Source organism: Capsella rubella, unplaced genomic scaffold (genome assembly GCF_000375325.1).
Source record: "Capsella rubella cultivar Monte Gargano unplaced genomic scaffold, Caprub1_0 scaffold_6, whole genome shotgun sequence".
NCBI classification, from domain to species: domain Eukaryota; kingdom Viridiplantae; phylum Streptophyta; class Magnoliopsida; order Brassicales; family Brassicaceae; genus Capsella; species Capsella rubella.
In genome coordinates, this window is record NW_006238918.1 from 8,798,017 (window position 1) to 8,822,738 (window position 24,722).

A 24,722-nucleotide genomic window follows, 5' to 3' on the forward strand; every position below is an offset into this window, starting at 1 on the left:
TTATGTTCAGGAAAAAGCTTTTTATATAGAGTACAAAAGTTACAATGATTCAGTGTTACAGATAGTGCCTTAATCAAAAACAAGTGGGAAAAAAAAACAGAGCTATTGGCAGAAACAAAACACAAAAAAACAACTCCAAAGAGTTGTAATGGCGACTAAGAGGTTACACCGCCATTGCCAAAAGCTCTAAAGTGGAAGTAAGATAAAGGCACTAATCACGAACCTAAACCATAGAACAAAGGACTCCTACAAGAACTTGACTGAACATAGAGAGACAACAACTCCAAAAAGACGGTCAAGACTAAAACCCTAACTAGATAACCAGAACTCAGTGACGGGATTCACAGGAACACTAACAGTTGTAGAAACAGGCTCCTTTGTTTAGAAGGAACCTGCCAAAAAAAGTTTAAAAAACAACTGCTGCGTCCTGGGAAAGAAACTAAGTTCTGGAATCTATGGGTTTCTAGCCACCAAAACCTAGGAAAAAGACTTGACTGATGATGATGGTGCTAAGGTTTTAAAAGTGGGATTTAGTAGAGTATATCACACCTCCATAGTTGTTCCAGAAGGGTATCCACAGTGCTGCTGCTGATTCTGCCACAACGTTGGATGTTTAGTCCCAAGAGTGTGCGGCCGAGTTTTTGTATGCATGCCTTGCTTTTGTCTGTTATCGCTGAGCAGCCGCCGACGGAAAGAACCTGAAGATTCAGATGGTTGGGAGAAGATGCCAAAGCCTTGATTCCCTGATCTGAGACCAAAGTATTTGAGATGTCAAGGTCATTGACTGAGTAGCAGTTCTTGGCTACTGCGACAAGGCTTGTGTCAGTGATGTTCTTGCAGCCGTCGAGGTTAAGAGACTCTAATGTGTGTCCGTGGCATACGGAAACTGCAGAGACTGTGTTGTCTGAAACATTTATACATCCGCTCAGATTCACTTTCACTAGACCAACATTGTTGCTCTGAAGCAACTCGCGCACACCTGCATCTGTCACTCCATTCAGTCCACAGAGTTCAACATCCTGAAGCTGATGACAGAAGTTCCCCAAGAAAGCGAGACTTGCATCCCCAAACCCAGGACAGCAACGGATTGACAGAGATCGTAAAGAGCTGCAACTGGGTGCTGGTAGAGGTGATTCTGCGTTGATGTCGCTGATGCCCAGACAATTTGCCAAAGAGAAAGCCTTCAACTTTAAGCCAGAATTCATAAGAAAACCCAAAAGACCAAACTGGTTGATCCTGTGGCATTCCTCAAGTTTCAAAGTTTCCAGCAACAAAGCAGACTTTGCCAAAGCAACAAGTCCTTTGCCAGAAACTAGCAAGCATTTGTTCAGAGAGACGTGCTTCAGATCAGGGCAACCATTTCCAACAGCTTCGAGACCAACATCTGTCATGCCTCGGCACGACACTACTGAGAGGGACTTCAGTTTTTTCAACCCTTTTGCATTTCCCATCACCCAGAAGCCTTTCTCGTTCACACCTTGAAGGCCTTGAAGCACAAGATCAGTGACTGCTGCTCCGTAGTGACCAAGAACAGCAAGAGACATACCAGTTACGTTCAGCATCTGCAGTTTCACTCTCGTCAGGTAAGAACCAGCTTGGGCCAAGAGGAAGGCAACACCTTGATCTCCAATGCGTGGGCAGCTCCTGATACTGATAGATCTCAGATTGGTACAGCGTCGTGCAATAGCCCTTAAACCCTCGTTTCCAACACCAGAACACGAGTCAATAGTCAGATCGCTCAGATTCACGCAGTTCTCAGCTATTGCAACCAAAGCACTATCAGTTATTCCTGGACATCGTGAAAGGTCAAGTTTTTCAATCATGGGACATGACCGAGCGATCTCAGACAAACCCATATCACTAACTGCAGGCAAGTTCCACAGAGAAAGAACCCTAAGAGATGGACAACCATGTGCAATTGCTCCAAGACCAGCATCTGTCACTTTGCTTTCAAACCCACTCCCACGGATCTGAAGCTTCCCCAACCCACCACGGGATGATGTCCCAACTGCGATCGCCGCCAGCCTCAAATCCGTAGCCTTCTTACCTTCCAAACTTCTTGACAAAAACCCTTCACCCTCCACATCCTGAACTGACTCATCCACTTCATTCCTACTGATACTACTCAAGAGATTAAGCCAATGCTTGGACACACAAGCGCAAGCACTCCTCTCTTGTCCAGAAGGCAAACGTCTAAGGATCTCAAATAAACACTCATCTGGCAAAACATCGATCGAAGTTTGCTTCTGCTCAAACCCGCTGAAAACAGACGGCGCAGCGATACGCAACCTCTTATGCGCTGGGAAATATACACCAGGACAGCTCCCTGGTGATAGATACATCGATCCCCCAAGGAAAAAATCTTCATCACCTATATAATATAATCAACAACTCCATTATTCTCAATTCCCAAAACCTTAAAAATCATAATTCGTAATAAGAACACTAACAAATCAAACCTAATCCACGAAATAGAACCTAACCAGAAAAGTTCCCAAATCAACTCCAATTTCAGATTTACCAAAATCTTAAGACTAAATCGAGATTCATGATCGAAGATGATCAAAACCCATTGAACAAAATCTAAACTTTTCAACTCAGACAGAGAAAAAAAGATTTCAGGAAGCTTACCACTAAATCCGAAGATTCCAGACATAATTCGAACACGATTTGAAGAAGAACAAAGACGTTGATTATCAATAATAATAGAGAACGAAGACAAAGATTCATGAAAGAGCAAAGAACCCTAGAAGATAGGGCAAAAAGAGACAAGAAGAAGAAGAAGAAGAAGAAGAAGATTTACAGAAGAAGAACAAGTATGAGAGAAGAAAGGGGAAAAATGAGAAACGTCTTTAATGGAGGAAGAGGTGTACGGTGGAGGTTAATGTAGAGGATAAAAAACACCCAAGTTCAATGTATAAACGCGAAAAAGTCGGATTTCTTCTCCACCTTCTTTGTTTCCTAAGTCCCACCGAACCTCCCAATTGTTACATTTTTTTATTTTTATTTTTTTTCTGACATTATATTATAATAAAAAAGCATAGGTTATAATATTAACATAAAGTTTTATTTTATTTTTGAATGCAATGAAGGTTGTGAGACGACGTTTGACGAAAAAGACTGAATACATTGAAGGAAGAGAAATGTCGAGTTACATGCATTGTTGACAAAACATTGAGAGTGGTCGATTTCGTTTTTTTATAATATATAGTTTTTATATTATTATTTCTAATAAGTTGACAACATGTCAACATGAGTGTTAGTTTATTATGAAAAAAATAATAGCAAGTGTTGGATATTATCGTGACATGTTATTTTTAAAATGATGTATGTTGGATTGGATGATTACAATTAGTCTAAATCCAATGTTAATCATGTATTAGTAGATGTCTCTATGAAGCTTTTGATTCGTGAATTATTTGAGAAAATATTAAATAGCGAGAGGGTGTGTGATATTAATTCTTAGAATTTATTTGTATGACAACATTTAATATTTCTGTTTTTTTTTTTCAACATTCAATATGTTTTTTCTTTTCTTTCCAAACATATACTTACAATTCAATTGCGTGTTAGAAATATACTTAAGAAATAAGAAAGTTAAATTTCATAATAAATAATGCAGACATACCATCTAAAACTTAAATAAAAATTAATAAATGTGTATAAAAATCATCTTTTAAAAAACTTAAGCTTTATGATTTTTTTTTTAACAATTTCATATATAGTTTATAAGTTTTTTGTTTTCATATGTATGCTATGATCGGATTTGTATTATCGATGTGTTACAACTTACAAGTTACAACATAACTAGAACTCACAAAGCATTATATAAATTAATGTATAATATATGCTTCTTCATCTTAAGCATCGAGAGAGAAACAGAGATACGTGAGACAAGATCTATACATACCTATAAGAGTTTCACTTACTTAGTTGAGTTGTATTGTTATGATCTTCAAATTGATACACGTCTATAATATTATCATCTTTTATTTTTCTTTCTTTCTTTCTGATAAGGTGTTATGGTGTATTATTATGCACTTGTTGCATTATCATTTACAAGTTGTCAGAAAAAAATAAGAAGCAAATGCTGGCAAGGATTCAAAAGAAAGAAAGCAAAACAATAATAGAATTGTCTGAATGCAATGAAGGAGGTGATAGTTAAAAGTTGACAAAAGTTGTTGAATACATTGAAGGAAGCAAAAGGTTTCGAATATATATACATTGCATTGTTGACAAAACCATTTTTGTTTTTTTTGATAAATCTTCTTGACATAAACCTTGGGAGGTTAAGTTCGTTGTATTTATACCAATCTTTTTGGATTTATGACAAAAGTAAAGAATGATTGTTACGACACAACTTATTTTTTGCTTTTACAAAGCATTTATCCAATCGAAAGATAAGAAGTATCACTTTAAGAAAATAAAAGTTCCAAGTACTCATATAGTACTTTGTTAGTTGAGTTTTTTCTTTTACGAAATTTTGGTTTGTAACACGAATTATATTAAGTTTCCGTGGGATTCCAACTCAATACCAATTGACGGATTGATTAATGTCACTTATATATAATTCTTAATTTTATTTAGTTTTAGATTTGGGATCATATATAACATGTTATTTCGAGATGATAACTTCTATCGGCAAATCTCATATATTGTTTAAGATCCTTAGAGCAACATTATCAAGGAGATTTAAGGAGTATCTTAGCAAATTTAAGATTTAAATTTAAATCAAAAATCATAATTTTAGGTAAGATACTTAAGATAGGTATCTTATGCAAGATATTTTTGGAGGGTTAAGATACGTATACGTGGCACATTTTGATTGGATACAGAGATAAATATATAAGGGAAAAAAATAACTTGGTTTTTTTCTTTCTTTTTCTCGCGATGCGAAACAACAATATCACCGACGACCACCATCTTTTTTGTCAACCGACGACCACCATCTTATATATGTTTTAAATTTTAAATTTTGCTATAATTATAAAATTTTCTCAAATTACAATTTTTAATTTAATTTAATTTTTAAATAATTTTATTTTCTTTCTAAGATATCCAGATGAAAATGAACGAGATATGTAGACTCAGTTTGATGTCACCGAATTTCAACAAGCGGAAACTGTCGAAAGTACATGAGTGGATTTCTTGTATGATACAGATATGCCTTCAAATTTCGTCGATCTGATGGCCGCTAGAACTCGACTTCGGGATCGAGCTAACCATGAACAATTGAATAACGTTTTTGTCAAACATATTTGAAGTAAATTTTCACGCAGTCAAGTTTAAATTTATTGTACTTTATGTTATAATTTCTATCTTATAATTTCTCTCTTATGAATGTTTTCAAATTCTAAATTTGCAATAATTATAAAATTTTCTTAAATTACAAATTATAAAAAAATTTCTAAGATACCCAACTTAAGATCTTACCAATAATCACATCTCAAAACTAAAAACTCTTAAACTCAACTTTTTCAAATTTAATACTAATTAATTCTAAGATACCCTAATTAGCATACTACCTATAATGTTGGTCTTATAGAGGATCCTACCAAATCTAGGATGGTATGTATAAGTTTTAAACACACAAAAACTGATTTTGGACTTGTGATATCCTTGACCCTATTGATTAATATATATGTTTCTCATTTTCATGTTTTCATGATTCGTTAGATACGTACTTTTGCCAATCAACAAGTTCAGTAAAAGCTCACATACTTAGATGATTCTGTTCTGATTTATTTATCTCATAATCTCTTTCGATGCTTGGAATCAGGTCGCTTGAACTAGAGATCCTTTAAGTTGTTACTTTCAAAACCACTACGTACATCACACCGTCCACTTGGTTACAACATGATTACGTTTTTTAAGGTTTACAAGTCATTACTATATCCAAACGAACGTAAACAAAGGATGAAGCTGAAAATGACGTCGAAGGCATGGAAAAATCAAAGTCATTAGTCAGAAATCTAACAATTTCGAAAGAGAATTCACCTTTTCTCCGATAATTGAATTTGGTCGAGTTTTATAGGTACAATGTACCGTACACTATAAGAAAAAGTCATAATCAGATTTTGTTTTATCAAGAAATCATTTGACATATATATTATAAATCCATAACTTTTATAGAAATATTAATCATCGACCAGCTTAGAAAATAGCTGAAACCAAAACCCACTTGGTCAATAATAATACAATTCCGAGTGTTAACAAATTGACTATTACACAAAGACCAAAACCAAAAAACAAAGGTCTTAAATCGTTTTTTGTGCCTTTGAAAGTAAAAATATATATTTTGTTTTTTTTTTACTTTCATGGAAACTAAATAAGTCTATAAATCCAAGTTTCTGGATTTTCTTTTTCTTTTGAATACACACATAATTAAGAAACTAGTTAAGTTTCAAGAGTTGTAAAATCAGTCATACAAGCCTTCTTGCTCCCATACATCCACAAGAAAATCCACCATTTCCTGCCATAATTATCATATTAACAGCAAATTCTAAATCACATTTGTAATAAGAAACTAGATGTAATCGCAGGAAGTTTCTACTTGAGAAATTTGCTTACAGGGAGAGGTATTGGACGAGAAAACCTCTTGTTCATACCCAACAAGCTCTCATATGTTGCATTCCAGCTGCAGAATACGAGATATTAGCTTACAGAAGATTGATATCGAGGTTAACTCTAACGGCTAAGAATGAAACAAACATCAATGAGCAAAAGGCTAGAGCCTGGAGAGCATCATAGTTTTGTAAATAGCAGCTGATGAGGAATAGGAGATTGACAATCCAAACTATCTCAAACTCAAATGTTTGTTAGAGCACATTAGACATCAGTATCGCAATCATATTCTTTTCAGTATTTTTGATTCTTGTTCTAGATATAATTAAGTGGAGAACTACTTTGACAAAGGATAAATGCAAATGCAGAAGAGAAAAACAATGATAACTTTCACCAACCTTATTGTAGGTTCTCGAAGTTTGGCCTTCTTTTGAGAAGTCCCATTTGCAAGCCACTGTTGCCTAGTTTGGTTCCAGAGGTTCAATCCTGGACAGGAAGAAAGAACAGACACAAACTTTCTTTAGGGAAAATAATAGCAATGAAGAACAAAAATACGAATAAACAGCGCAAAGAATCATGAAGTAATAGAATAAAGCAATCCGAATGTCAAAGAACTAATATCCGAAGATGCAGGCCAAAACATTCCGATACACAAAAAAGTGGATGAAATAATATATAAACGCTGCTGCATATAGAATGCACAGGTCAGGTTTAATTCAAGTTATGTTTGATATAGTATACTCATCAGTAGCCAGTGCATCAATTGAAGAAAGTTTTCATGTTGATACAGCATATACAAAGTAAATTCTAGAAAAATGTGCCTCCAAATGGACTTCTCCACAGGCTCAGTCATGAACTTGGAATCTTCAACTGATTGATAATAAATAAATATGGACAATAATGTAAGCCAAAACCCACTTACATATATTAAATGTAACCATCAGTATGAGTATGCTAATACCATAAGTAGATATATTCAAAGTTGAATAAATCAGACCAAATAAAAGCTTTTAAAATGGCCTTTTCACTTGTTAGAGAGACAAGTCAAGCAAAGAAAATGCAAGAAAGGGTCACTGGAAACAAGAATGTGTGTAAATTTTAACTCACCATTGTTTACAAATTCTGTGGGGTTACTTGTACTTGCAGAAGTGTTGTTAGTGAAGCTGATCGAAGAAATGCTTCTCTGTGACTGAAGTGTACTGTTATCCATCTCGCAGGTGCTTGTGCTCCAAAAGTCGTCTGATACACTTGGCTTCTTCACTAAACGACCTTGAATCCTTAACCCTTTAGATGGCTCATCCACTGCAACTATAAGCGGTGGTTTATTGCAGCATCCAAAACAACCTCTGTACTGTTGCAAAACCACAAAACAAAAAATGCCAGTGAGAAGACTTTGACTATGATTGCAGCTCATGGAATCTGTCCTTGAAAGCAATAAAAATGCAAGAACTAAGACAACTCATCGCAGCTACAACCATAGATTTCGCAGAGAGAGATCAAGATATGATTTTTATGATCAAACAAGAGAAAGGGACACAGGAAAGTTCCTTTATATACTCTAAAGATAACAAAGTGAAGTTTCTTCGATGATCTCAAACAAAAGGTATATATACACTCAGAACACTAAAGAAAGCAAACGGTTTCAAACATCTTGAGCAAAACTAAAACTTGATAGATGATTGGATTCCAAATATTTGCTTAAAATGCAAGCAACAACCATACATATCCACATAAGCAATAAGGTAGATATACAGGTAAGCAAACCTAACCAACAAATTAAGTAACAAAAACATATCAAATCTTAGAATTTAAAGTCAATTTTTTTACACTACAGTTTCATAAGATTCCTCTTCCTTTCTCAGTCACACAGACAAAGACTGAGACTTTCAATTCCAAAAACACAAGAACTGAGAAGAAAGATCCTCACTCACCCCATGCAACCAAACAACTGGTAGATCCAAGAGGGAATAATTTCACGGAGATGCATCTACAATAACCAAATTAGAGATCTTCTAATCAAGACCCTGATTCCAGGTAGGAGAAGTCTCACAATCCTGCAGTTTTCACACACAAAAAAAAAAACCCTTAAATCTAATCTCACTCAAATCCAAAAAAAAAATCACTTTTTTTTAGGTGATGAGAGGAACAAAAACATAGAAGCTAACCTCAAAAATGGCATATTCGGGGCAAATTGGGATTAGGGTTTTGTTCCACCACCTCCCCTGCAGCTAAATCTCAAACCTTTCTTCTTCTTTATTCAATTTTTTTTTTTTGTTCTTCCTTTTGGGTTCTTCTTCTTCTGCTTCTTCTTTGCTATGTGCGTGTGTGGTGGTTCTGCAACTCCCAAAAAAAAGTAAAGAATAGAAAATATTCCGTTTTTTATTATTATTATTTTTTCACAGAGAAAATTGTCTGTTACTTATTCTTTATTAATTCAATAATAAATATATTTGTGAATGAAAAAAAAAAGAGTAAACTACTCTTACTTGTTAACCAAAAGAAAAGACCTATTACTTAAAATTCAAAAATTTCCTCTTTCATGAATATATAATTTTATAGATTATAATATATATAGTGGCATATAGTATAAATATTTTATTGATTCAAAAAAATATATTTAAAAAGCATAATTACTTTAATTTATTCCAAAAGGTTATGCTTTTATATTTCTTTACAGAAAAGAAAGATATATTCGTGCATGTGGCAGCCATTGTGATTAGGCACACTTTATTTTGTAGTGTATTTGTTTCTTCACATTTTTTTTTGTTATTGTCACGATTTTATGAATACGAGAGTTAATTACATAGAGTTAAGTAATAGTGTAAATTGTGTAATACTCTATTCTTGTTTCTATAACAATTAATGAAATTATTATTTTGTTTGTCATTTTTAACCATTTTTTTAAGCTAAAAATTGTTATAAAAAGATTAATAAAACGGTTAAACTAGAAAACACAACTGTTTTTTTTAGTTGATCAATTTGACAAGAATGAAGGTAGCATTACGGATAATTTTTGTATATAAAGATGAAAGAACAATAAAACATTAAATGGATAATTTTGTGTCGGCAATGAAAATAGATAAGTTGTGTTGTGTCGCCATCTCAATTATTGAGAAAATATACGAAAAAGTGTGAAGAGTTTTCGTTTGGTGTTATCCATATATGTTTTAATCAATAAAGGCTAATGAAGGGTCTACAAGTATAGTATTTTAGCTTATTAGATTCTGATTAAAGCCAATTTGGACATTTATCACTATTGTATTACATATAACAGTAGATTAATTTAAATTAAAGACAATTTGGAATTGGACATAATCACTATGTAATTCAAATTGTAAACTCTCTATTATAAGATAATCACATTTTGGATTATTTTTTGTTAAAATAGGTTTGACTCGTGGGTTTTGGATATAAATAGCCAACACATGCATGCATAAACATAGCTATAAATCGAAATAAATAACACATTCTAAAGAGTATACAATGAAAGTGTTACATTATCACCTAAGAAGTGAGGATTGGAGGAAGATAAGTAGATTTTTCTCCTACGACCTTTGCATTAGTATCAGGAAAGAACTCAGTGCCAGCAAGATTTGTTACTTCCCCATTGCTACCAATGCTCATAGGATAACTAAGCAAATGCCCTGGTAAATCATGATCTAGAGGGTACTCTTGTGCTGAGTATAATCCCCATAGCTCGTCTGCCTTTGCAATTACCATTCTTATACACTCTTCGCTTTCCGGGCATTGAAACGGGTTAGTTGTGATTCGTAGATGTTCTAGCCATAGTGATATCCTAAAGCTAAAAACTTGGCCCGTTGGTCTCATATCATTAGTAGATAGTAGATGGCTAGGTTGGTATGCTCCTATAGCGATCTCCGAGTCTCGACCTCCATCCATAGACCTTTGGTTTATATTGGCTGATCCTATTATTATGTATTCATCATCAACTGCATAGAAATATAAACCATGTTAAGAGCTCTTTGATTGATCTCAATAGGTTCGTTTATCTCTTATAAACACTACACTTCCTTAAGCCAAATAAAAATGCTAAGTTCTAAGTAAAAAAATGGTAAGTTATAAAATATTTGTTGTGACTTACCAATCATCATTTTAGAGTGAACATAGATCATGAACCGACGAGATTCTTGAGCTCTTGCGTAATCAGAATTGGGCTCTGGTTTCTCCGGAGGCAAGTATTCACCCGCTTTGCCGACTTCGCGGTTCCCGAGGCAGAAAAACGCTAGGTAGTCTCTAGGATTTGCATCTAAACCTTTCTTGCGTAACGCAATGATGATATCAGTATACATCATCTCCATTGTTCTCCTTTGCCAGTCTAGTATTGCTTGAACCGAGGCAGAGCCAGGTTTACCTTCAGGCCATAACGGTATCACAATATACGCGGAAAACCTCTCGCCTGCCTCGATCTTGCTCACGATTTTGAGAGAAATTTCTTTGGGAATGAGTTGTAATGCATTGATCTCATTCAAGTTGATATCTCTAGAGTTCCATCCAAAGGAGCTTCCAAGAAAATATTGGTTCTCTATGTAGATGAAGTGCTTGGCTCTCCTTATGGCATTAACATACGCGTCTTGTATACTTCTTTCGATCACGTTATCTTTCCCGGTTATAAGTCCTATGCTTGAAGCTTCACGTGGATCCTCTGGGAACCCTTCAACTGCACCATTATCTATGGACCGGAATACTTGAACCGTCCAGCCATCTTCATTGTCTGGCTGTACAATAGGAAGTGGTGGAACCGTGATCTCTGCGAGCTGTGCCATTGATACAAGGTACCTTCTACCACTACCTATAAACACACAAAATTAGTTTCTAACGAATTAATGATTGAATGACTTTTGTTTAGGGGTACCATATTCAAATATTAATGTATATGCTTTAAAGAAAATGATAATGTAAACGTTATATTCAAACATTTGTGAAGAAATTGTTTAAAGTTATATATGCATGCTTAGGTTTTATTTGAAGACAATCACTATTTCTTATAACATGGAAACACAAAATGAACCGTTGAAGCTTAGTTATTTGTATAAGTACCTTGTTTCATCCACCTTTGCTCAAAATTGTATAAAACATCCCACGCGGCAGGACCATCCACCTTGCAATGGATATCGTGCCATGGCTCACGTGGACCGCCTTTTTTAATCGATGCGCCATCAAAGTTGGGCTGGTGAAAGTCATTAGCATGAACACCATTCAAAGTACCAAACAAAGGATGCTCCACAGTGTCATATCTCCCATCACAAAGATCAATACCTCCAAGAAAACTCACTATCCTTCTCTTGGTTCTTGACCCATCCACTTCACCGTCCACCACAATCGTCTTTTGATGGTGAGTAAACATTGTAGATACCTCGAACCCTTGCACAATGCTCTCACCATTATCCGGGTTCCTTGGACATAGAACGCAACGCACTTTCGTGTTCCTAAAGTAATCGTAAGTTTCTTGATCATGAGTCATCATCAAACCATCTCTCCTAAACACTTCGTGAGACGTTCTATCGTCCCACACAAGCAACAGAACGGTCACGTTTTCTTCTGCTTTCTTCTTCAACAATTCACCTAGCTTAAGGTTCCCTCCCGTTCTTGATTGTTTAGGATCCCTAACCAATGTTATGTTAGTGTACACTGACCAACCAGCTATGTATATCAAATGTTTTGCATTCCATATCGCATCGAAAATCTCTTCCCAACACCGATGATGCTTAAATATAACTTGTCCTCCCGAGAGTTTAATATCAGGGTATTCACTAAGAACGTGAGCGTCTTGGTAAAGAGTAACTTTGCAACCTTCTCTTTGGTTAAAAAACGCGTTAGGAACTCCTTTGAAAGAAGGTAATATGATTCCTTTGTTCCAGTTCACGTCCTGTGTCACGTGAGTGAACTTCACACGGACATGGATCTTGGAACCTGCTTGGATTGGTCTCCTGTTCTCGTCTAAGATATCGAGCCATCGGTCTATAGGTTGTCCCGTGATGACTTCGGTGACAGGTAAGTAAGCTCGACCGATCAAACTAGCACCAACCGGTTCATCTTCTTTGACCGTGAATACGATTTTAGAGATTGAGTGTGCGGTGTAGACATAGAAAGATTGTAACCATTTAGGATGACGTCTCATCATGGTTCGAGCCACCCTTGACCTGTCTAGGTCAACCGTTGCGTAGAGATGTCCACCAAACATATTTGTGCATGAGTCCGTTAGTCTCTTCATTTGGGATTGAGTCTTTTTACCCATTGGCTCCTTGTTTCCCTATGAATCATTTTTACTAGTTACGTAACCTTCGTCTAACATTTCTTATTCCTTAAAATCTTGATAATTAAACCGCATCTTTTAATATTAATGAAGAAAAGAATGTTAAAAACTATACATTAAAATCTACAATCCACTATATATATATATATATATATATATATATATAGCTTATTATAAAAATATTATTGTTTTGTTACCTTGCCGCATAAATTGAATCTTGAACGTTGATGCAACTTATCGATCCTATAGATCTTTACTTCAAGAGTTCCATGAAGTAGCAATTGTTCCGCCATTTTCTTTCACCTGCAAATTTAAAAAATATATATATAGTAAATGTCAATTATTTTTAGTGAATGAGTAATAATTTGTTTTTAAAAGAAATGAAAAGTAAACAAGTAACAACCAGAATAAGGTCGAGAAAATCTCCCTTTTGATGAGGATCTTTTCGGAAACGGCTTAGCGATTAGTCTATGTAGACATAAAGTTAGAATATAAGGAGAAAAACGAATTTCGAATACAAAACTTTTGGATTAGGTTGGTGATTACTTTGGAAGACTACATTGGGTTACAAGAAAGAAAAGAGTTGAAGTCTTGAGACCATACGTCTTAAGTAAACCTTTTCTTGTAGGCCAAACCCAAGACAAGAGATCAAGTCCAAGACGGGAATATTCTTGGGATAGTAATCTTCACTACTCTTTTCTTCTTGTATTAGGGATATACACTCTATTCCATTTCATTTTCATTATTGTTGTGTAAATGTTTTATACAAAATAAAATGATTATTATTCTTTTTAAACAAAAACTATAGAAATCTAATTCTACTAAATCTCTAACACTGAAAAAACGATATAACCCTGGCCCCTTGTCCCGTTTTCGCATCGTCATGTACTAACTCATTCATGTGGCTGTCCATCTTTATATATATCTCAACTTATTTAATTGTTTTTGTACGTTTGGCATATGTAGGTGAAATTCATTTATTTAAGCTTAAGGTTTAAATAGTTCTTGTCTCCTTTAGGTTCATAACATTTAATGGACAACTACTACTTCATATATCCGTGGACTTTAACCTTGCGACGCACCGACAATAATCTAGCTTTCTCATTAATTAATCGTCAAAACTTCTACAATTTAGTTGATCGTATTTACAAAATTACAAGTAAAGTCTTGCTATAACGATGATAAGATAAATATAGCTGTTCGAGAAAAATATATATGAGTGTGTCGGTGCATATAATACTAGCTAGCATTTTTACTTTGATTTTTTACGTGATCAGCCATCTATACATAATCCAGAAACAAAAAATAAACAGCATGATTAAATTGTATACATAATTTAATTTAGGATATTATAAATAGAAAGACATATATGAATAATTGAGTACACAAGAGACAATACATCATTATCAAAGACTAGAGAGAGTGCATTATTACTATACAAAAAGCCACTAGGCTTGATGAGTCTTCTTATAATTGGTTGTTCAGTGCCCTTCTCGATAGTTTGTCTAAGCCTTAAACCGTATAACAACATTTCTTGCCATCAATATTCACATAACTAATGAAGAATACATACGAACTCATTATAGATTTTTACGTTCCGTAGGCAATAAGATATATATATGATCAGTTGGTACCATTTTTTATGGGATGTACTGACATCAAGCATATATAACCAAGTAACACAATGACACGGGAGAGAGAGGAGCTAGAGGGGACAGACAATAAATACCATAAGAAAAAAAAGTAGAGAGGACGTGCGAAAAGCATTAGGAGTTAAGTGTGAGTGGTTGGAATTGGAAGTAAAGAGAGATCATCAAAGGAAGAAGAAGTGTCTCTCTTTCTCTTTCTCTTTCTCTATCTTATTCTCTAGTTCATGCTAGAATAGATATATGTCTTTGAGTTTGTGTCAGAAATAAAACACAGAGAAATTAAGAATCCGATAAGAATGGTACATTCGAAGAAGTTCCGAGGTGTCCGCCAGCGTCAGTGGGGTTCTTGGGTCTCTGAGATTCGTCATCCTCTCTTGTCAGTTCTCTCTCTCTCTCTCGAACACATCACTATAAATACCTAATATACAAGTCCATGCTATGGCTAATGCGTGTGTTTCTTATACCTTGATGATCCTTTCAAAAAACTATATATACTTACTTAATATATGCAATCTTAGACCAAGCATTTTGGATTAAGTTGTTTTCCTCAGTTTTATCAACGTATACATATGTTTGAATTTGTAAATTTGGGTGGGTATATATACATAATTGCTTTCATACAATTGAAATTGATGTTTTAGGGAAATGGATGTATTTTTATATATGTGCATACATTATATTATGGGTGTGATTACGGATCAATATTTGTGAGCATCCTATGATCCTTCTCTTAAATTGACATCTTCTAAAATCATATATGTTCTGCAATTAACCAAATACAATTTCTTTTTGTATAAGAGAAAAATTATAATAATAAAATTATGCCCATACTCTTTTCTCAATTTGTAAAGTTTATTACTGTTATTTCTGAATACAAACTTAAATATAGACAAAAAAAACTAGATATATACACAAAAAGAAAGAATATATGTCTTCTTTTTTTGGGTGCACCCATATGTCTTTTTCTAATACTAATATCTTGTAATTTATTTCTTTCAAAGCTAGTATTATTGGTTTTAGAACTTCTTTTTTTCTGCGTAGAGTTTCGTATCAAATTTAAGTGGATAAATGAGTAATCTCTTTGGCTAAATGCCTAAATAATTTGGCAAAGGAAAGAACACTAACTATAGAACTTTCTCCAAAAGAAAAGTATCTATTAATAGAAAGATAAATAAGTTGTATGTTTTGTGTTCTTTTAATCTTTGGTTATGCATGTAATGTAATGTGTGTTTTGGTTATTAATACTGTACTTTGATCATGTAAACTAATGCGCGTTCTTGTGAGACCTATCAGGAAGAGAAGAGTATGGCTCGGAACGTTCGACACAGCTGAAGCAGCGGCTAGAGCCTACGACCAAGCTGCTGTCCTAATGAACGGTCAGAACGCAAAGACCAACTTCCCCGTCATCAAATCCAACGGCTCAGATTCATCAGTCGTCGTTAACTCTACCTTAAGGTCGCCAAAATCGTTGTCCGAACTCCTAAACGCTAAGCTAAGGAAGAACTGCAAAGACCAGACACCGTATCTTACGTGTCTACGCCTCGACAACAAAAGCTCGCACATCGGGGTGTGGCAGAATCGAGCCGGTTCAAAAACGAGTCCAAACTGGGTCAAGCTTGTTGAACTCAGTGACAGTGTTAACGCACGTCCCGGTGAAGATACTGAGGTTCATAAGATAAAGAAACGTAACGACGTCGTAGAGGAAGAAGATCAGATGGCGATGCAGATGATCGAGGAGCTGCTTAACTGGACTTGTCCTGCTTCTGGATCCATTGCACATGTCTAAAGAACAAATCACTGAAGTAGATGACCAAGATTATATAACATAGAAGATGGATGATAAATAATGGATCGTATAAGTAATATTACGTAATTAAAAAAAAAAGTAATATTACGTAGCTTTAATTAATACTTGTCCAACATATATATGATAGCCCTATAGATAGAAATAATACTTTATATACGTAAACATTTTTTTAAAATAATATATATATATATGTTGTGGTGTAATGAAGAAAAGCTTTATGAAAAAGAGAGTTGATATATTTTCTGTTGAACTTGTCGACATGATATTATTACGTAGAGGAGAGACTATAGATGACAAGAAAAGTATTTAATGTGAAAACTCATTTGCGAATTAGATTCTTGTGATTCGAATGTTTTTAGTCCTACCTCGACTAAGATAGCTTTTACTATGGTGTTAGTGTTACGGCTAGGTAAGTACAACGTTCACATATTTTATTGTAACTCAAATCATATTATTGGCACGTAAGTATTTTAAAATTAGATCTAAACCTCACATATATAAACCGGATTTTAACTATACGCATTTTATTGTAATTATTAGTTAGAGTTACAACGTTGTACCGTGGGGGGTTTTAGACTTTAGAGTTAAGTTCTGTATTTGTTTCAAAATTAGATTGGTTTATTAGTAGATTTAAAATTTAATTATTTTTCGTTACTTTAATTCTGAAATTATGCTATAATAATTAAAACTGCTTAAAAATATTTATTTCTTGATAAATCTAAATATATGTATGCTTATCTACAAATTTAGAAAATCAATAAATTTCTCAAGAAAAAAGAAAAAAAAACAATTATAAATTGGTGAAGCACTTCCGTTACGTGGTCTGTCTTAAGGACAAAGTCTAAAAACGTTTTTTCAGGATCTCACCAAATTTCAATTCCCAAAGTTTTAGTTCAGAGAACTCACCACACACCATATCGCTATACCAGTCTCCTTCGCCGCAGAACCACCGTAGTAAAAGATCACAAAAACATGGGGAAAGGTGGATCACTTAGCGAAGGCGTGATCAAGAACATCATCATCTCCTACACTTACGTAGCGATATGGATCTTCCTAAGCTTCACCGTCATCGTCTACAACAAATACATCCTCGACAAGAAGATGTATGGTTGGCCATTCCCGATCTCACTCACAATGATCCACATGTCCTTTTGCTCAACCCTAGCTTTTCTCCTCATCAAGGTCCTCAAAGTCGTCGAGCCTGTCTCAATGTCACGTGACACTTACCTCAGATCCGTCGTGCCTATTGGAGCCTTGTACTCGCTCTCTCTTTGGCTGTCTAACTCAGCCTACATTTACCTCTCTGTCTCCTTCATTCAGATGCTCAAAGCCTTGATGCCTGTCGCGGTTTATTCCATTGGCGTGCTGTTCAAGAAAGAAGGTTTCAAATCCGAGACTATGATGAACATGCTTTCGATCTCTTTCGGCGTAGCCATTGCTGCTTATGGTGAAGCTAGGTTCGATGTTTGGGGTGTGATTCTCCAGCTTGGTGCGGTTGCTTTCGAGGCTACACGGTTGGTAATGATTCAGATCTTGCTTACTTCTAAAGGAATCACTTTGAACCCTATCACTTCTCTCTATTATGTTGCTCCTTGTTGCTTAGCTTTCTTGTTTATCCCTTGGATCGTTGTGGAGTTTCCCATCTTGAGAGATACCTCTAGCTTCCATTTCGATTACCTCATTTTCGGGACGAACTCGTTCTGTGCGTTTGCTTTGAATCTTGCTGTATTCCTTCTGGTTGGGAAGACCTCAGCCTTGACCATGAATGTTGCTGGTGTGGTTAAAGACTGGCTCTTGATAGCCTTTTCTTGGTCTGTGATCAAGGACACTGTGACTCCTATCAATCTTTTCGGGTATGGGATCGCGTTCTTGGGTGTTGCCTACTACAATCATGCCAAGTTACAAGCATTGAAAGCTAAAGAGGCTCAAAAGACTACTACTCAGCAAGCTGATGAAGAGGCTGGTCGGCTTTTGGAAGAGAGGGAAGATAATGAAGGTGGGAGGAAGAACGAGCCACAAGATTGAAAAAGGATAAGAAATTGGAATTTTTGGTAACATTTCAGAGTATTTTTTCTGTTTTTGTTTTTGCTTGATATACATTTGTTGGAATAAGAGAGCTTGAAGGTTGTAGTAGATGCCAAACACATTTTGATGATGATGATGATAATGAGACCTAAGAATGGTATTTGGTCTAACTGATCTTGTTTAGTTTTTTTTCTTTATGTTGTTACAATTTTGCCATCACTTGGTAACCAAAACTCAATAAATCTATAAACATATTATCTTTCAAATGTATAAATTGTAGTATGAGAACTTTGTACACTTGCTTTATTAACGAGTCCACAAAATTACTAAATGACAATCTCATGAGATATGATGTGTCAAAACTGTGTTTGGTTTATACAATTTTCCATGATATGTCCACTGTTTTGGAAGCACCTGACAACTAAACAACAGTTACAGGAGAAACAGACAAGACAACTTACAAAGAAATTACAACTATTCCATAAACTGCAGAGACCAAAATTGATGTCTGAAAATAGGATTGGTCGGTCTCCTGATGCAAACTAAGAGATGTGCTGACTTGTTCATATATATCAGGAGAATCCAAAAAATCCAAACTGTTTCATCTTGAGAAGAGTGTAGTGACACGTTCAGGAGATGTTAGTGTTGCCACACTTTTAAACTGTCCAAAAACAATTCATATAGAATGTGAGACCAAACTCAATGTAAGCTTTGACACTTTCTTAAATGAAAAAATTGATGTATACCTTTTCTTGGTTGTATTTGGTTCGTATAGCAATAAGGGTGCTTCCATTGGTGTTGAGCTGCAAATTCTCCATTGCAATCACTGTGTTCTTTAGAGCAGATGCCTCATATCTTGTATAGTGCTGCAGAGTTGGGTTCTGTATATACCATTCATATCAGCAAGATTGTTTTCCCTTAAAAAGAGTAAAGTGAAAACATTCACAGTCAAGAAATGTGAGCTCATACTCACCCATGGATGGCTAGATTGGTCGAGTGTCCATCTTGCTAAGAAAACCGCTGAAGCGGCAATTAAGGATGGCTGGAACCTTAGGAAAGTATATTCCACGAGAGTGAGTTCCGCGAAATAGTTTGCTAAGAACTCCATCTCAATGAGGGGAACCTGTGTACAAGCAAAATCAGTTTAATGATTCATAGTTAAGTAAAATGCTGAGAGTGACTATGAAATGGATCAATGTAAACTACCTTTTCGGACGCTTGAGCTGCTAGAATGAATCGCCTGAAATGTAGAAGAAGAAAATGATGTTAACATTTTTTTGAAAAGTTAAGTGTGGTAGTGATGCATTTTTGTGACTTTAAGTGTTTTACCTTAGAAACGTTTTGGTGGTTGGAACTGATAACCGAAAGTGCAGAAAGTTTAAAACTTGAATCTCCATACTTAGTACCTGAAAGAATTATAATTGTTTTTGTTAATCTTTAATCAAAACTTAATTATCTTAGAATGAAACTGATATAGATAAAGTTTGCAGGTTAGTTACTTCTTGTCTTGTGTATGTATTGTCTGTAATGAAGCAAAACTCCTCCAACCGCGGTGCACTAATCTCTTCGTATTTTCTTCAACAAGACGGTAAAAGAAAGGACAACTTAGTTAATTGATGAGTACAAATCTATAGAGTCAAGTATACAATGAAACCAAACATGTGTTCCTCTGCATGAACTTATATCTTCAGTTTTTACACTCATTGCTATGTGAATGCTACTATCTAGAATCATACTTCTATAACTTGAATTTAAGGAAAAAAGTAAAAAGTGGTAAACTCACGAGGCTATTAGCATGCAAGTGACACCAAGCAGCTGAAGCCTCTGCTTTTCAATGTAGTTATGAGACATGAACCGATCAATTAGATTCACGGTAAGGTAAAGTGTATCTGAAGCCAGCTTGTACTCTTCAGAAACCTGAAAGAAGTAACATAAATAGATGTTCTAACACACTTTCAAGTAAAGCTATGTATAGCAAATATTATATACATACCTCCACAAGCCAATCAATCAGAATCCCGCGCATAGTTGGATCGATATCTCGCTGCACTTGCACCATATAGCTAGTTGAAGGTCTTTGGTCAAGCTGTACCCAGAATGTGGTAATACCAATAACTCAGAATCTCAATATATCATTTTCTGAAAAAATAAAACAAGACCAAGTATATGGATTCAAACCTCTGCAACATGAATGTTGTCATATATACTTGCAGCATATAAGCTACAAAACTTAGGATCTTGGACACTGGCATCTATATCTACAACCTGAAGACAATCTGAGACATCGGATTCATCTTCGTCTGCACAATCCAGTAAAGCTTGAGTAAATTTGGGAAACATGCACTTTAGTATATGCTTCTATTTAACAAGATTCTCTAAAAGGTTTGATAAATAAAATGGTCTTCTGATTGTTATATTCAAATATTGCATATTTAGTAGTGAAGTTTCTTACTTTTGTTAGTAACTTCTCCATCTTTAGAGTTTTGAGCAGAGGCATCTAAGGATTCAACCATCCTAACCTTTGACAAATCTTCTGCTAATTTCGATTTTTCGATATCCACATCTACCAAGCCTTTTTCTGCTACTTGCTTAATCTCTTTTCGACCTCGCGTTGTAGCCTATTACATTGTATCAGTAAGAAACTAAGAATAATGAAAAACAAACACCAATCAATCAAGATTATTCAAACAAAAGCATCACAAATCATCACTATATACCTTAACATTGCCTTGTGTACAAACTATACTTCCTGCCAAAGTAGTATTAGTCACATCCTTGAGCACCGCCCGTCTCTTACAAACTTTGTTATTATCTGATGCCATTCGTTTGTTACTCGGTCTAACAACACGCTTTGACTCCTGTTTAAAAACCGGTTTCCATGGAGACATTGACACTCCTAAAGCCTTAGCTCTTGATCTAGTAACTCTCACATTACTCTCTCGAGTTTTCATAGTAGAAATATTATTCTCAATCTTCACATCAGATTGCATAGAAGAAGAAGCTCTATACATAATTTTAAATCAGAAATCCACCACTGATTTTCCCAATCCTGGAGGATAAAATAGATGTTATATATAGTCTTCAAAATAGCATAATTACAAAAAACGAATAGCAAAATTAAACTGTGATCAGATCTCATCAACTCGTGTAAATTTCTGAGAAATTGAGTTAAAGAGAGATTAAACAAGTAAACTCTAGTTTAATTTTACATCTTTGGATCCAAAAAAAAATTGTTATAAAAATTCAATTACAAATTCATATGTAACCATTGAACAATTTTCTTGAAAATTGTGTGACAATAACAAGAAGAAAGAACAAACACAGAGGATAGAACAGTCTCAAAACAGATCTACAAACCCAAAAATTATGAGCCCAAAAAAAAAAAAGAAAAAAAAACATCGATCCAAACGAAGAACAAAAGAGGAGAGTGTTACCTTAAAGCATAAGAGAATCAAATTGAGAGAGAGAGAGAGAGAGTTTGAGAATGATCTTGAACTTGAAGAGAGAGTGCGTTGAAATAGGAGCGTGTGTGTGAGAGGAGAGAGCATGAGCGGGATTTTTTATCTGTGGTCTCGTTTCGAAATTTAAGATAATTAAAAATATTTTTTTGTTTGTTAAGTTGAAAAAAAAAAATGTATAAAAAAAAAGAGACTTTGGGATTTGGACAAATGATAATAGTTTGGAGTTTTATTGGGAAGTAAGTGACAGAACAGAAGTGGTCTCTGACTCTCTGACACCTTTGACGTCTGGTCTTGTTGCTTCTTTGCTTTGGCCAAGATCTACTAATCTCAGCCGTTACATGCTCTATTTGTTATATTAAACCGTTTCAATAACTTAAAAAGCCCATTCCAATAAGCCCATACCTCTTTCACCTTTGATAAAAAGCCCAATTATAAACATAAGCATGCAGTTATTTGGAGTTCGACAATGTCTTGTTTATTTTTTTTTGTTATAAGAATCTCAAATCAAATTTTCGCCATTGACAGATAAGAAGAAGTGTAAAATGTAACATATGATTTGTATTGACATGTTTAAGTACATTACAGTACACTCATAATAATTTATTACTTTTTATATATATAATTATAGAAAATCTTCTATATTGTAAATAAAATATTGCTGGGATAAAAAAAGACAATAGCATGCGAACAAATAAGAGCTAAGTAGATTAATTGTATAATAGTTTCATATGATTAATTCATAATATTTTTTATTAAGTAACAAGTCTAAAGATTACAAAGTAAAATGTTAAATTCCACAAGATTTTCCTCCGGGACCACCATAATTGAAAAAGAAACCGAGATGAGTACGATGAAAAAAACACTAGTTATTTAAGAATCATAATTAGTGATCACCATCAAACTGTTATATAATCTTATACATGGTGATCACTAATTATGATTCTTAAATAACTAATTTATAGATTTATAAATCTGTTTCATAAAAATAAACAAATATGAGGAAATACCTGATGGATGGATCGATGCGACCAATCAGGGTCTCCTGGGTTAATGTTTACGGGTTGGACTATGGGAATTTTCTCTGATACCTGAATAAACCCATCACATGCTGTACTGTAACATCCTTTCTCATCTTTACCCTATTGAAATCATATTTAATTTTAAAATGTTATTTGATTTAAGGACTAAGTATAAATAATTTACGAAAGTAAAATAAGAAATGTTCACATGCACACCTTAAAATATCCATATGTCCAAAGTTGTCCAGTACCAAAAAAACTTGGATTTATCTGTCAAAAAAAACTTCTCAATACTTAAATACAATCAAATATATAATCAAAATTTTAAAAGAAAACCACTAAAATGTAAAACTTACAATATAACCTGCTTGGATAAAATTGACTTGGTTATTCAACCAACTACCTATATATATTTCACTATATGAAGCTTGATAACTTTCGATGTATAGCGTATATCCATTATACCGAGCTTCTACACCACGATATGGACCACTACGTGACCTTACTCCAACAATCTACTAAGAGTGAGTTATATTAATATGAATATAGAATAATACTTGAAATACATATAAAACATACTTAGCTCTAATATATAAGGGAAAAAATAAGTGTATTGACTTGGTTGTTAAACCAAATGCCTATATATATATTTCACTATATGATGTTTAGCTTATGTCCATTATACCAAAGAATTCTACACCATGATATGGACCAGTACATGAACTTATTCGAACAATCTACCACGAGTCGGTTCTATTGACATGGATATAGATTAATACTTGAAAAACATATGAAAATAATTAGATATAATGTATAAGGAGAAAATTAAAATGCGTACATGTGATCCAGGACTATCGAATGTTAGCGGATGGGAATATTTCTTGGTATTGTACTTATTTGAGTTTCTCATTATGGGAACGGTTCCATCTGGACATTTTGTTATATGTGTCTTCGAATATGACTTGTTTTTTCCATTTTGATGCCTTAGTTCATGTCTTGAAACTGATGGTTTCATCTTTTCAAAGAACAACTTGTATTGTTAAATTCAAAATCACAATTTATAAAAGTAAATTCATAATCATGTTTGGATAGATTTTTGAAACGTCAATGCACCTGGATTGTGTGGTTTTGGAGCAAAGGATGACCAAGTCCTGGTTGCTTATTAATATCTACGCAATCATATGTAGCATTTTCACCTATCTGCCATTGACAATAAAGAAAGAAAAAAAAAGTAAAAAAAGTAAAAAAGTAAAAAAAAAAAGAAAAAAAAAGTGAGGTGATTCTGAACTCAGTCCATGATCCAAAAAAGAAGATGATGAAATTGAATCACTTAAATAGATTCACAATTTAACTTAATAAGGAAAACATGTGTCTTAAGTTCTAAAATTATTAACACTAACCGTGAAGGATCTGATAGGCAACACACTTTGATCTGAACGAACTAAAGCTGTTGAGAACAAAATATGTAAGAAAATTAAAACCAGAGCTATCTTAATTAGTTTAGTCATTTTTTTCTTCTTCAATAAAATAATGAAACCACTATGTTATTTATAAATACATATAATTAAGAAAAGATGTTAGCTTTTTCTAATTAAGGGAATACATATACAAATAATTGATTACAATTATTATTGGAAACATTAAAAAGAATATTTATTTGGGGTTTGACCAGAAAGAAAAATACTAATAGAGATCTCAAAAAAAAATATATAGCATTGTGAAAGAGAAGAAAATAGAAGTGGGGGAGAAAGCTTTACTAGGAAAAATTATCAAAGAAGCTTTGTAAGAAATTATAATAATTAATAATAATAATAATAATAATAAGTCAAAAATATCACTTGGTTATAACTATAGGCCACTTAGTCTTAATGGTTTTCAGTTTTGATATATGAAATTTGAAATATAAATCTTTTGAGATTTTAT

General features: G+C 34.2%; 7 protein-coding genes across 8 annotated transcripts; 2 read left to right on the top strand and 5 right to left on the bottom strand.

The window, feature by feature from the left end:
- Window positions 1-5: 5 nt before the first annotated feature.
- LOC17883971 (EIN3-binding F-box protein 2) lies at window positions 6-2,799 on the bottom strand. The gene is made up of 2 exons (XM_006287216.2): window positions 2,632-2,799; window positions 6-2,371 (listed from the first exon to the last, which is right to left on the bottom strand). Exons 1-2 carry the CDS (start codon window positions 2,654-2,656, stop codon window positions 531-533), a joined length of 1,866 nt encoding a protein of 621 aa, XP_006287278.1. The 5' UTR covers window positions 2,657-2,799; the 3' UTR covers window positions 6-530.
- A 3,366-nt stretch (window positions 2,800-6,165) lies between these two features.
- Window positions 6,166-8,905, bottom strand: LOC17882316. Its single transcript, XM_023780664.1, has 6 exons — window positions 8,730-8,905; window positions 8,496-8,618; window positions 7,672-7,910; window positions 6,963-7,050; window positions 6,571-6,637; window positions 6,166-6,472 (listed from the first exon to the last, which is right to left on the bottom strand). Exons 2-6 carry the CDS (start codon window positions 8,549-8,551, stop codon window positions 6,419-6,421), a joined length of 504 nt encoding a protein of 167 aa, XP_023636432.1. The 5' UTR covers window positions 8,552-8,618; window positions 8,730-8,905; the 3' UTR covers window positions 6,166-6,418.
- Window positions 8,906-9,994: 1,089 nt separating this feature from the next.
- LOC17883029 (phospholipase D alpha 3) lies at window positions 9,995-13,286 on the bottom strand. Its single transcript, XM_006287018.2, has 5 exons — window positions 13,242-13,286; window positions 13,036-13,141; window positions 11,623-12,835; window positions 10,667-11,374; window positions 9,995-10,514 (listed from the first exon to the last, which is right to left on the bottom strand). The coding sequence occupies exons 2-5, from the start codon at window positions 13,129-13,131 to the stop codon at window positions 10,069-10,071; spliced, it is 2,463 nt and encodes an 820-aa protein (XP_006287080.1). The 5' UTR covers window positions 13,132-13,141; window positions 13,242-13,286; the 3' UTR covers window positions 9,995-10,068.
- A 1,307-nt stretch (window positions 13,287-14,593) lies between these two features.
- Window positions 14,594-16,501, top strand: LOC17883221 (ethylene-responsive transcription factor SHINE 3). Its single transcript, XM_006288668.2, has 2 exons — window positions 14,594-14,863; window positions 15,781-16,501. The coding sequence occupies exons 1-2, from the start codon at window positions 14,784-14,786 to the stop codon at window positions 16,271-16,273; spliced, it is 573 nt and encodes a 190-aa protein (XP_006288730.1). The 5' UTR covers window positions 14,594-14,783; the 3' UTR covers window positions 16,274-16,501.
- Window positions 16,502-17,172: 671 nt separating this feature from the next.
- Window positions 17,173-18,491, top strand: LOC17883222 (probable sugar phosphate/phosphate translocator At5g25400). Its single transcript, XM_006289029.2, has one exon. It carries the CDS (start codon window positions 17,267-17,269, stop codon window positions 18,317-18,319), a length of 1,053 nt encoding a protein of 350 aa, XP_006289091.1. The 5' UTR covers window positions 17,173-17,266; the 3' UTR covers window positions 18,320-18,491.
- A 151-nt stretch (window positions 18,492-18,642) lies between these two features.
- On the bottom strand, window positions 18,643-21,841 carry LOC17884155 (cyclin-A2-1). The gene is made up of 12 exons (XM_006287682.2): window positions 21,754-21,841; window positions 21,037-21,368; window positions 20,772-20,937; window positions 20,498-20,619; window positions 20,313-20,405; window positions 20,103-20,236; window positions 19,819-19,894; window positions 19,649-19,725; window positions 19,526-19,559; window positions 19,293-19,442; window positions 19,066-19,200; window positions 18,643-18,980 (listed from the first exon to the last, which is right to left on the bottom strand). The coding sequence occupies exons 2-12, from the start codon at window positions 21,328-21,330 to the stop codon at window positions 18,921-18,923; spliced, it is 1,341 nt and encodes a 446-aa protein (XP_006287744.1). The 5' UTR covers window positions 21,331-21,368; window positions 21,754-21,841; the 3' UTR covers window positions 18,643-18,920.
- An 840-nt stretch (window positions 21,842-22,681) lies between these two features.
- On the bottom strand, window positions 22,682-24,337 carry LOC17884321. Of its 2 annotated transcripts, XM_023781485.1 has the most exons (6): window positions 24,200-24,331; window positions 23,913-23,999; window positions 23,638-23,814; window positions 23,156-23,314; window positions 23,016-23,069; window positions 22,682-22,919 (listed from the first exon to the last, which is right to left on the bottom strand). In XM_023781485.1, the coding sequence occupies exons 1-6, from the start codon at window positions 24,305-24,307 to the stop codon at window positions 22,758-22,760; spliced, it is 747 nt and encodes a 248-aa protein (XP_023637253.1). In that variant the 5' UTR covers window positions 24,308-24,331; the 3' UTR covers window positions 22,682-22,757. The 2 variants fall into 2 exon arrangements, with proteins under 2 accessions (XP_023637253.1, XP_006289407.2); XM_006289345.2 differs by lacking the exon at window positions 23,156-23,314 and having other exon boundaries at window positions 24,200-24,337.
- Between the last annotated feature and the right edge of the window lie 385 nt (window positions 24,338-24,722).

Bases quoted from the DNA above. Each gene is read 5' to 3' on its own strand.
- LOC17884321 (XM_023781485.1), bottom strand. From the start codon at position 24,307: ATGACTAAACTAATTAAGATAGCTCTGGTTTTAATTTTCTTACATATT. The intron at 24,000-24,199 runs GTTAGTGTTAAT...TGTCAATGGCAG, and splicing joins TGCCTATCAGATCCTTCACG to ATAGGTGAAAATGCTACATA. The intron at 23,070-23,155 runs GTAAGTTTTACA...TTTTTTTGACAG, and splicing joins TTATCCAAGCAGGTTATATT to ATAAATCCAAGTTTTTTTGG.
- LOC17882316 (XM_023780664.1), bottom strand. From the start codon at position 8,551: ATGCATCTCCGTGAAATTATTCCCTCTTGGATCTACCAGTTGTTTGGT. The intron at 7,051-7,671 runs GTGAGTTAAAAT...CTTCCTGTCCAG, and splicing joins CACAGAATTTGTAAACAATG to GATTGAACCTCTGGAACCAA. The intron at 6,638-6,962 runs GTTGGTGAAAGT...CGTATTCTGCAG, and splicing joins CTTCGAGAACCTACAATAAG to CTGGAATGCAACATATGAGA.
- LOC17883222 (XM_006289029.2), top strand. From the start codon at position 17,267: ATGGGGAAAGGTGGATCACTTAGCGAAGGCGTGATCAAGAACATCATC.
- LOC17883221 (XM_006288668.2), top strand. From the start codon at position 14,784: ATGGTACATTCGAAGAAGTTCCGAGGTGTCCGCCAGCGTCAGTGGGGT. The intron at 14,864-15,780 runs GTCAGTTCTCTC...GAGACCTATCAG, and splicing joins GAGATTCGTCATCCTCTCTT to GAAGAGAAGAGTATGGCTCG.
- LOC17883971 (XM_006287216.2), bottom strand. From the start codon at position 2,656: ATGTCTGGAATCTTCGGATTTAGTG. The intron at 2,372-2,631 runs GTAAGCTTCCTG...TATATTATATAG, and splicing joins TGGAATCTTCGGATTTAGTG to GTGATGAAGATTTTTTCCTT.
- LOC17883029 (XM_006287018.2), bottom strand. From the start codon at position 13,131: ATGGCGGAACAATTGCTACTTCATGGAACTCTTGAAGTAAAGATCTAT. The intron at 12,836-13,035 runs GTAACAAAACAA...AATGATTCATAG, and splicing joins GATTCAATTTATGCGGCAAG to GGAAACAAGGAGCCAATGGG. The intron at 11,375-11,622 runs GTACTTATACAA...GTGTGTTTATAG, and splicing joins GCAAAGGTGGATGAAACAAG to GTAGTGGTAGAAGGTACCTT.
- LOC17884155 (XM_006287682.2), bottom strand. From the start codon at position 21,330: ATGTATAGAGCTTCTTCTTCTATGCAATCTGATGTGAAGATTGAGAAT. The intron at 19,560-19,648 runs GTAAAACACTTA...TCTACATTTCAG, and splicing joins ACCACCAAAACGTTTCTAAG to GCGATTCATTCTAGCAGCTC. The intron at 19,443-19,525 runs GTAGTTTACATT...GCTTGTACACAG, and splicing joins CAGCTCAAGCGTCCGAAAAG to GTTCCCCTCATTGAGATGGA.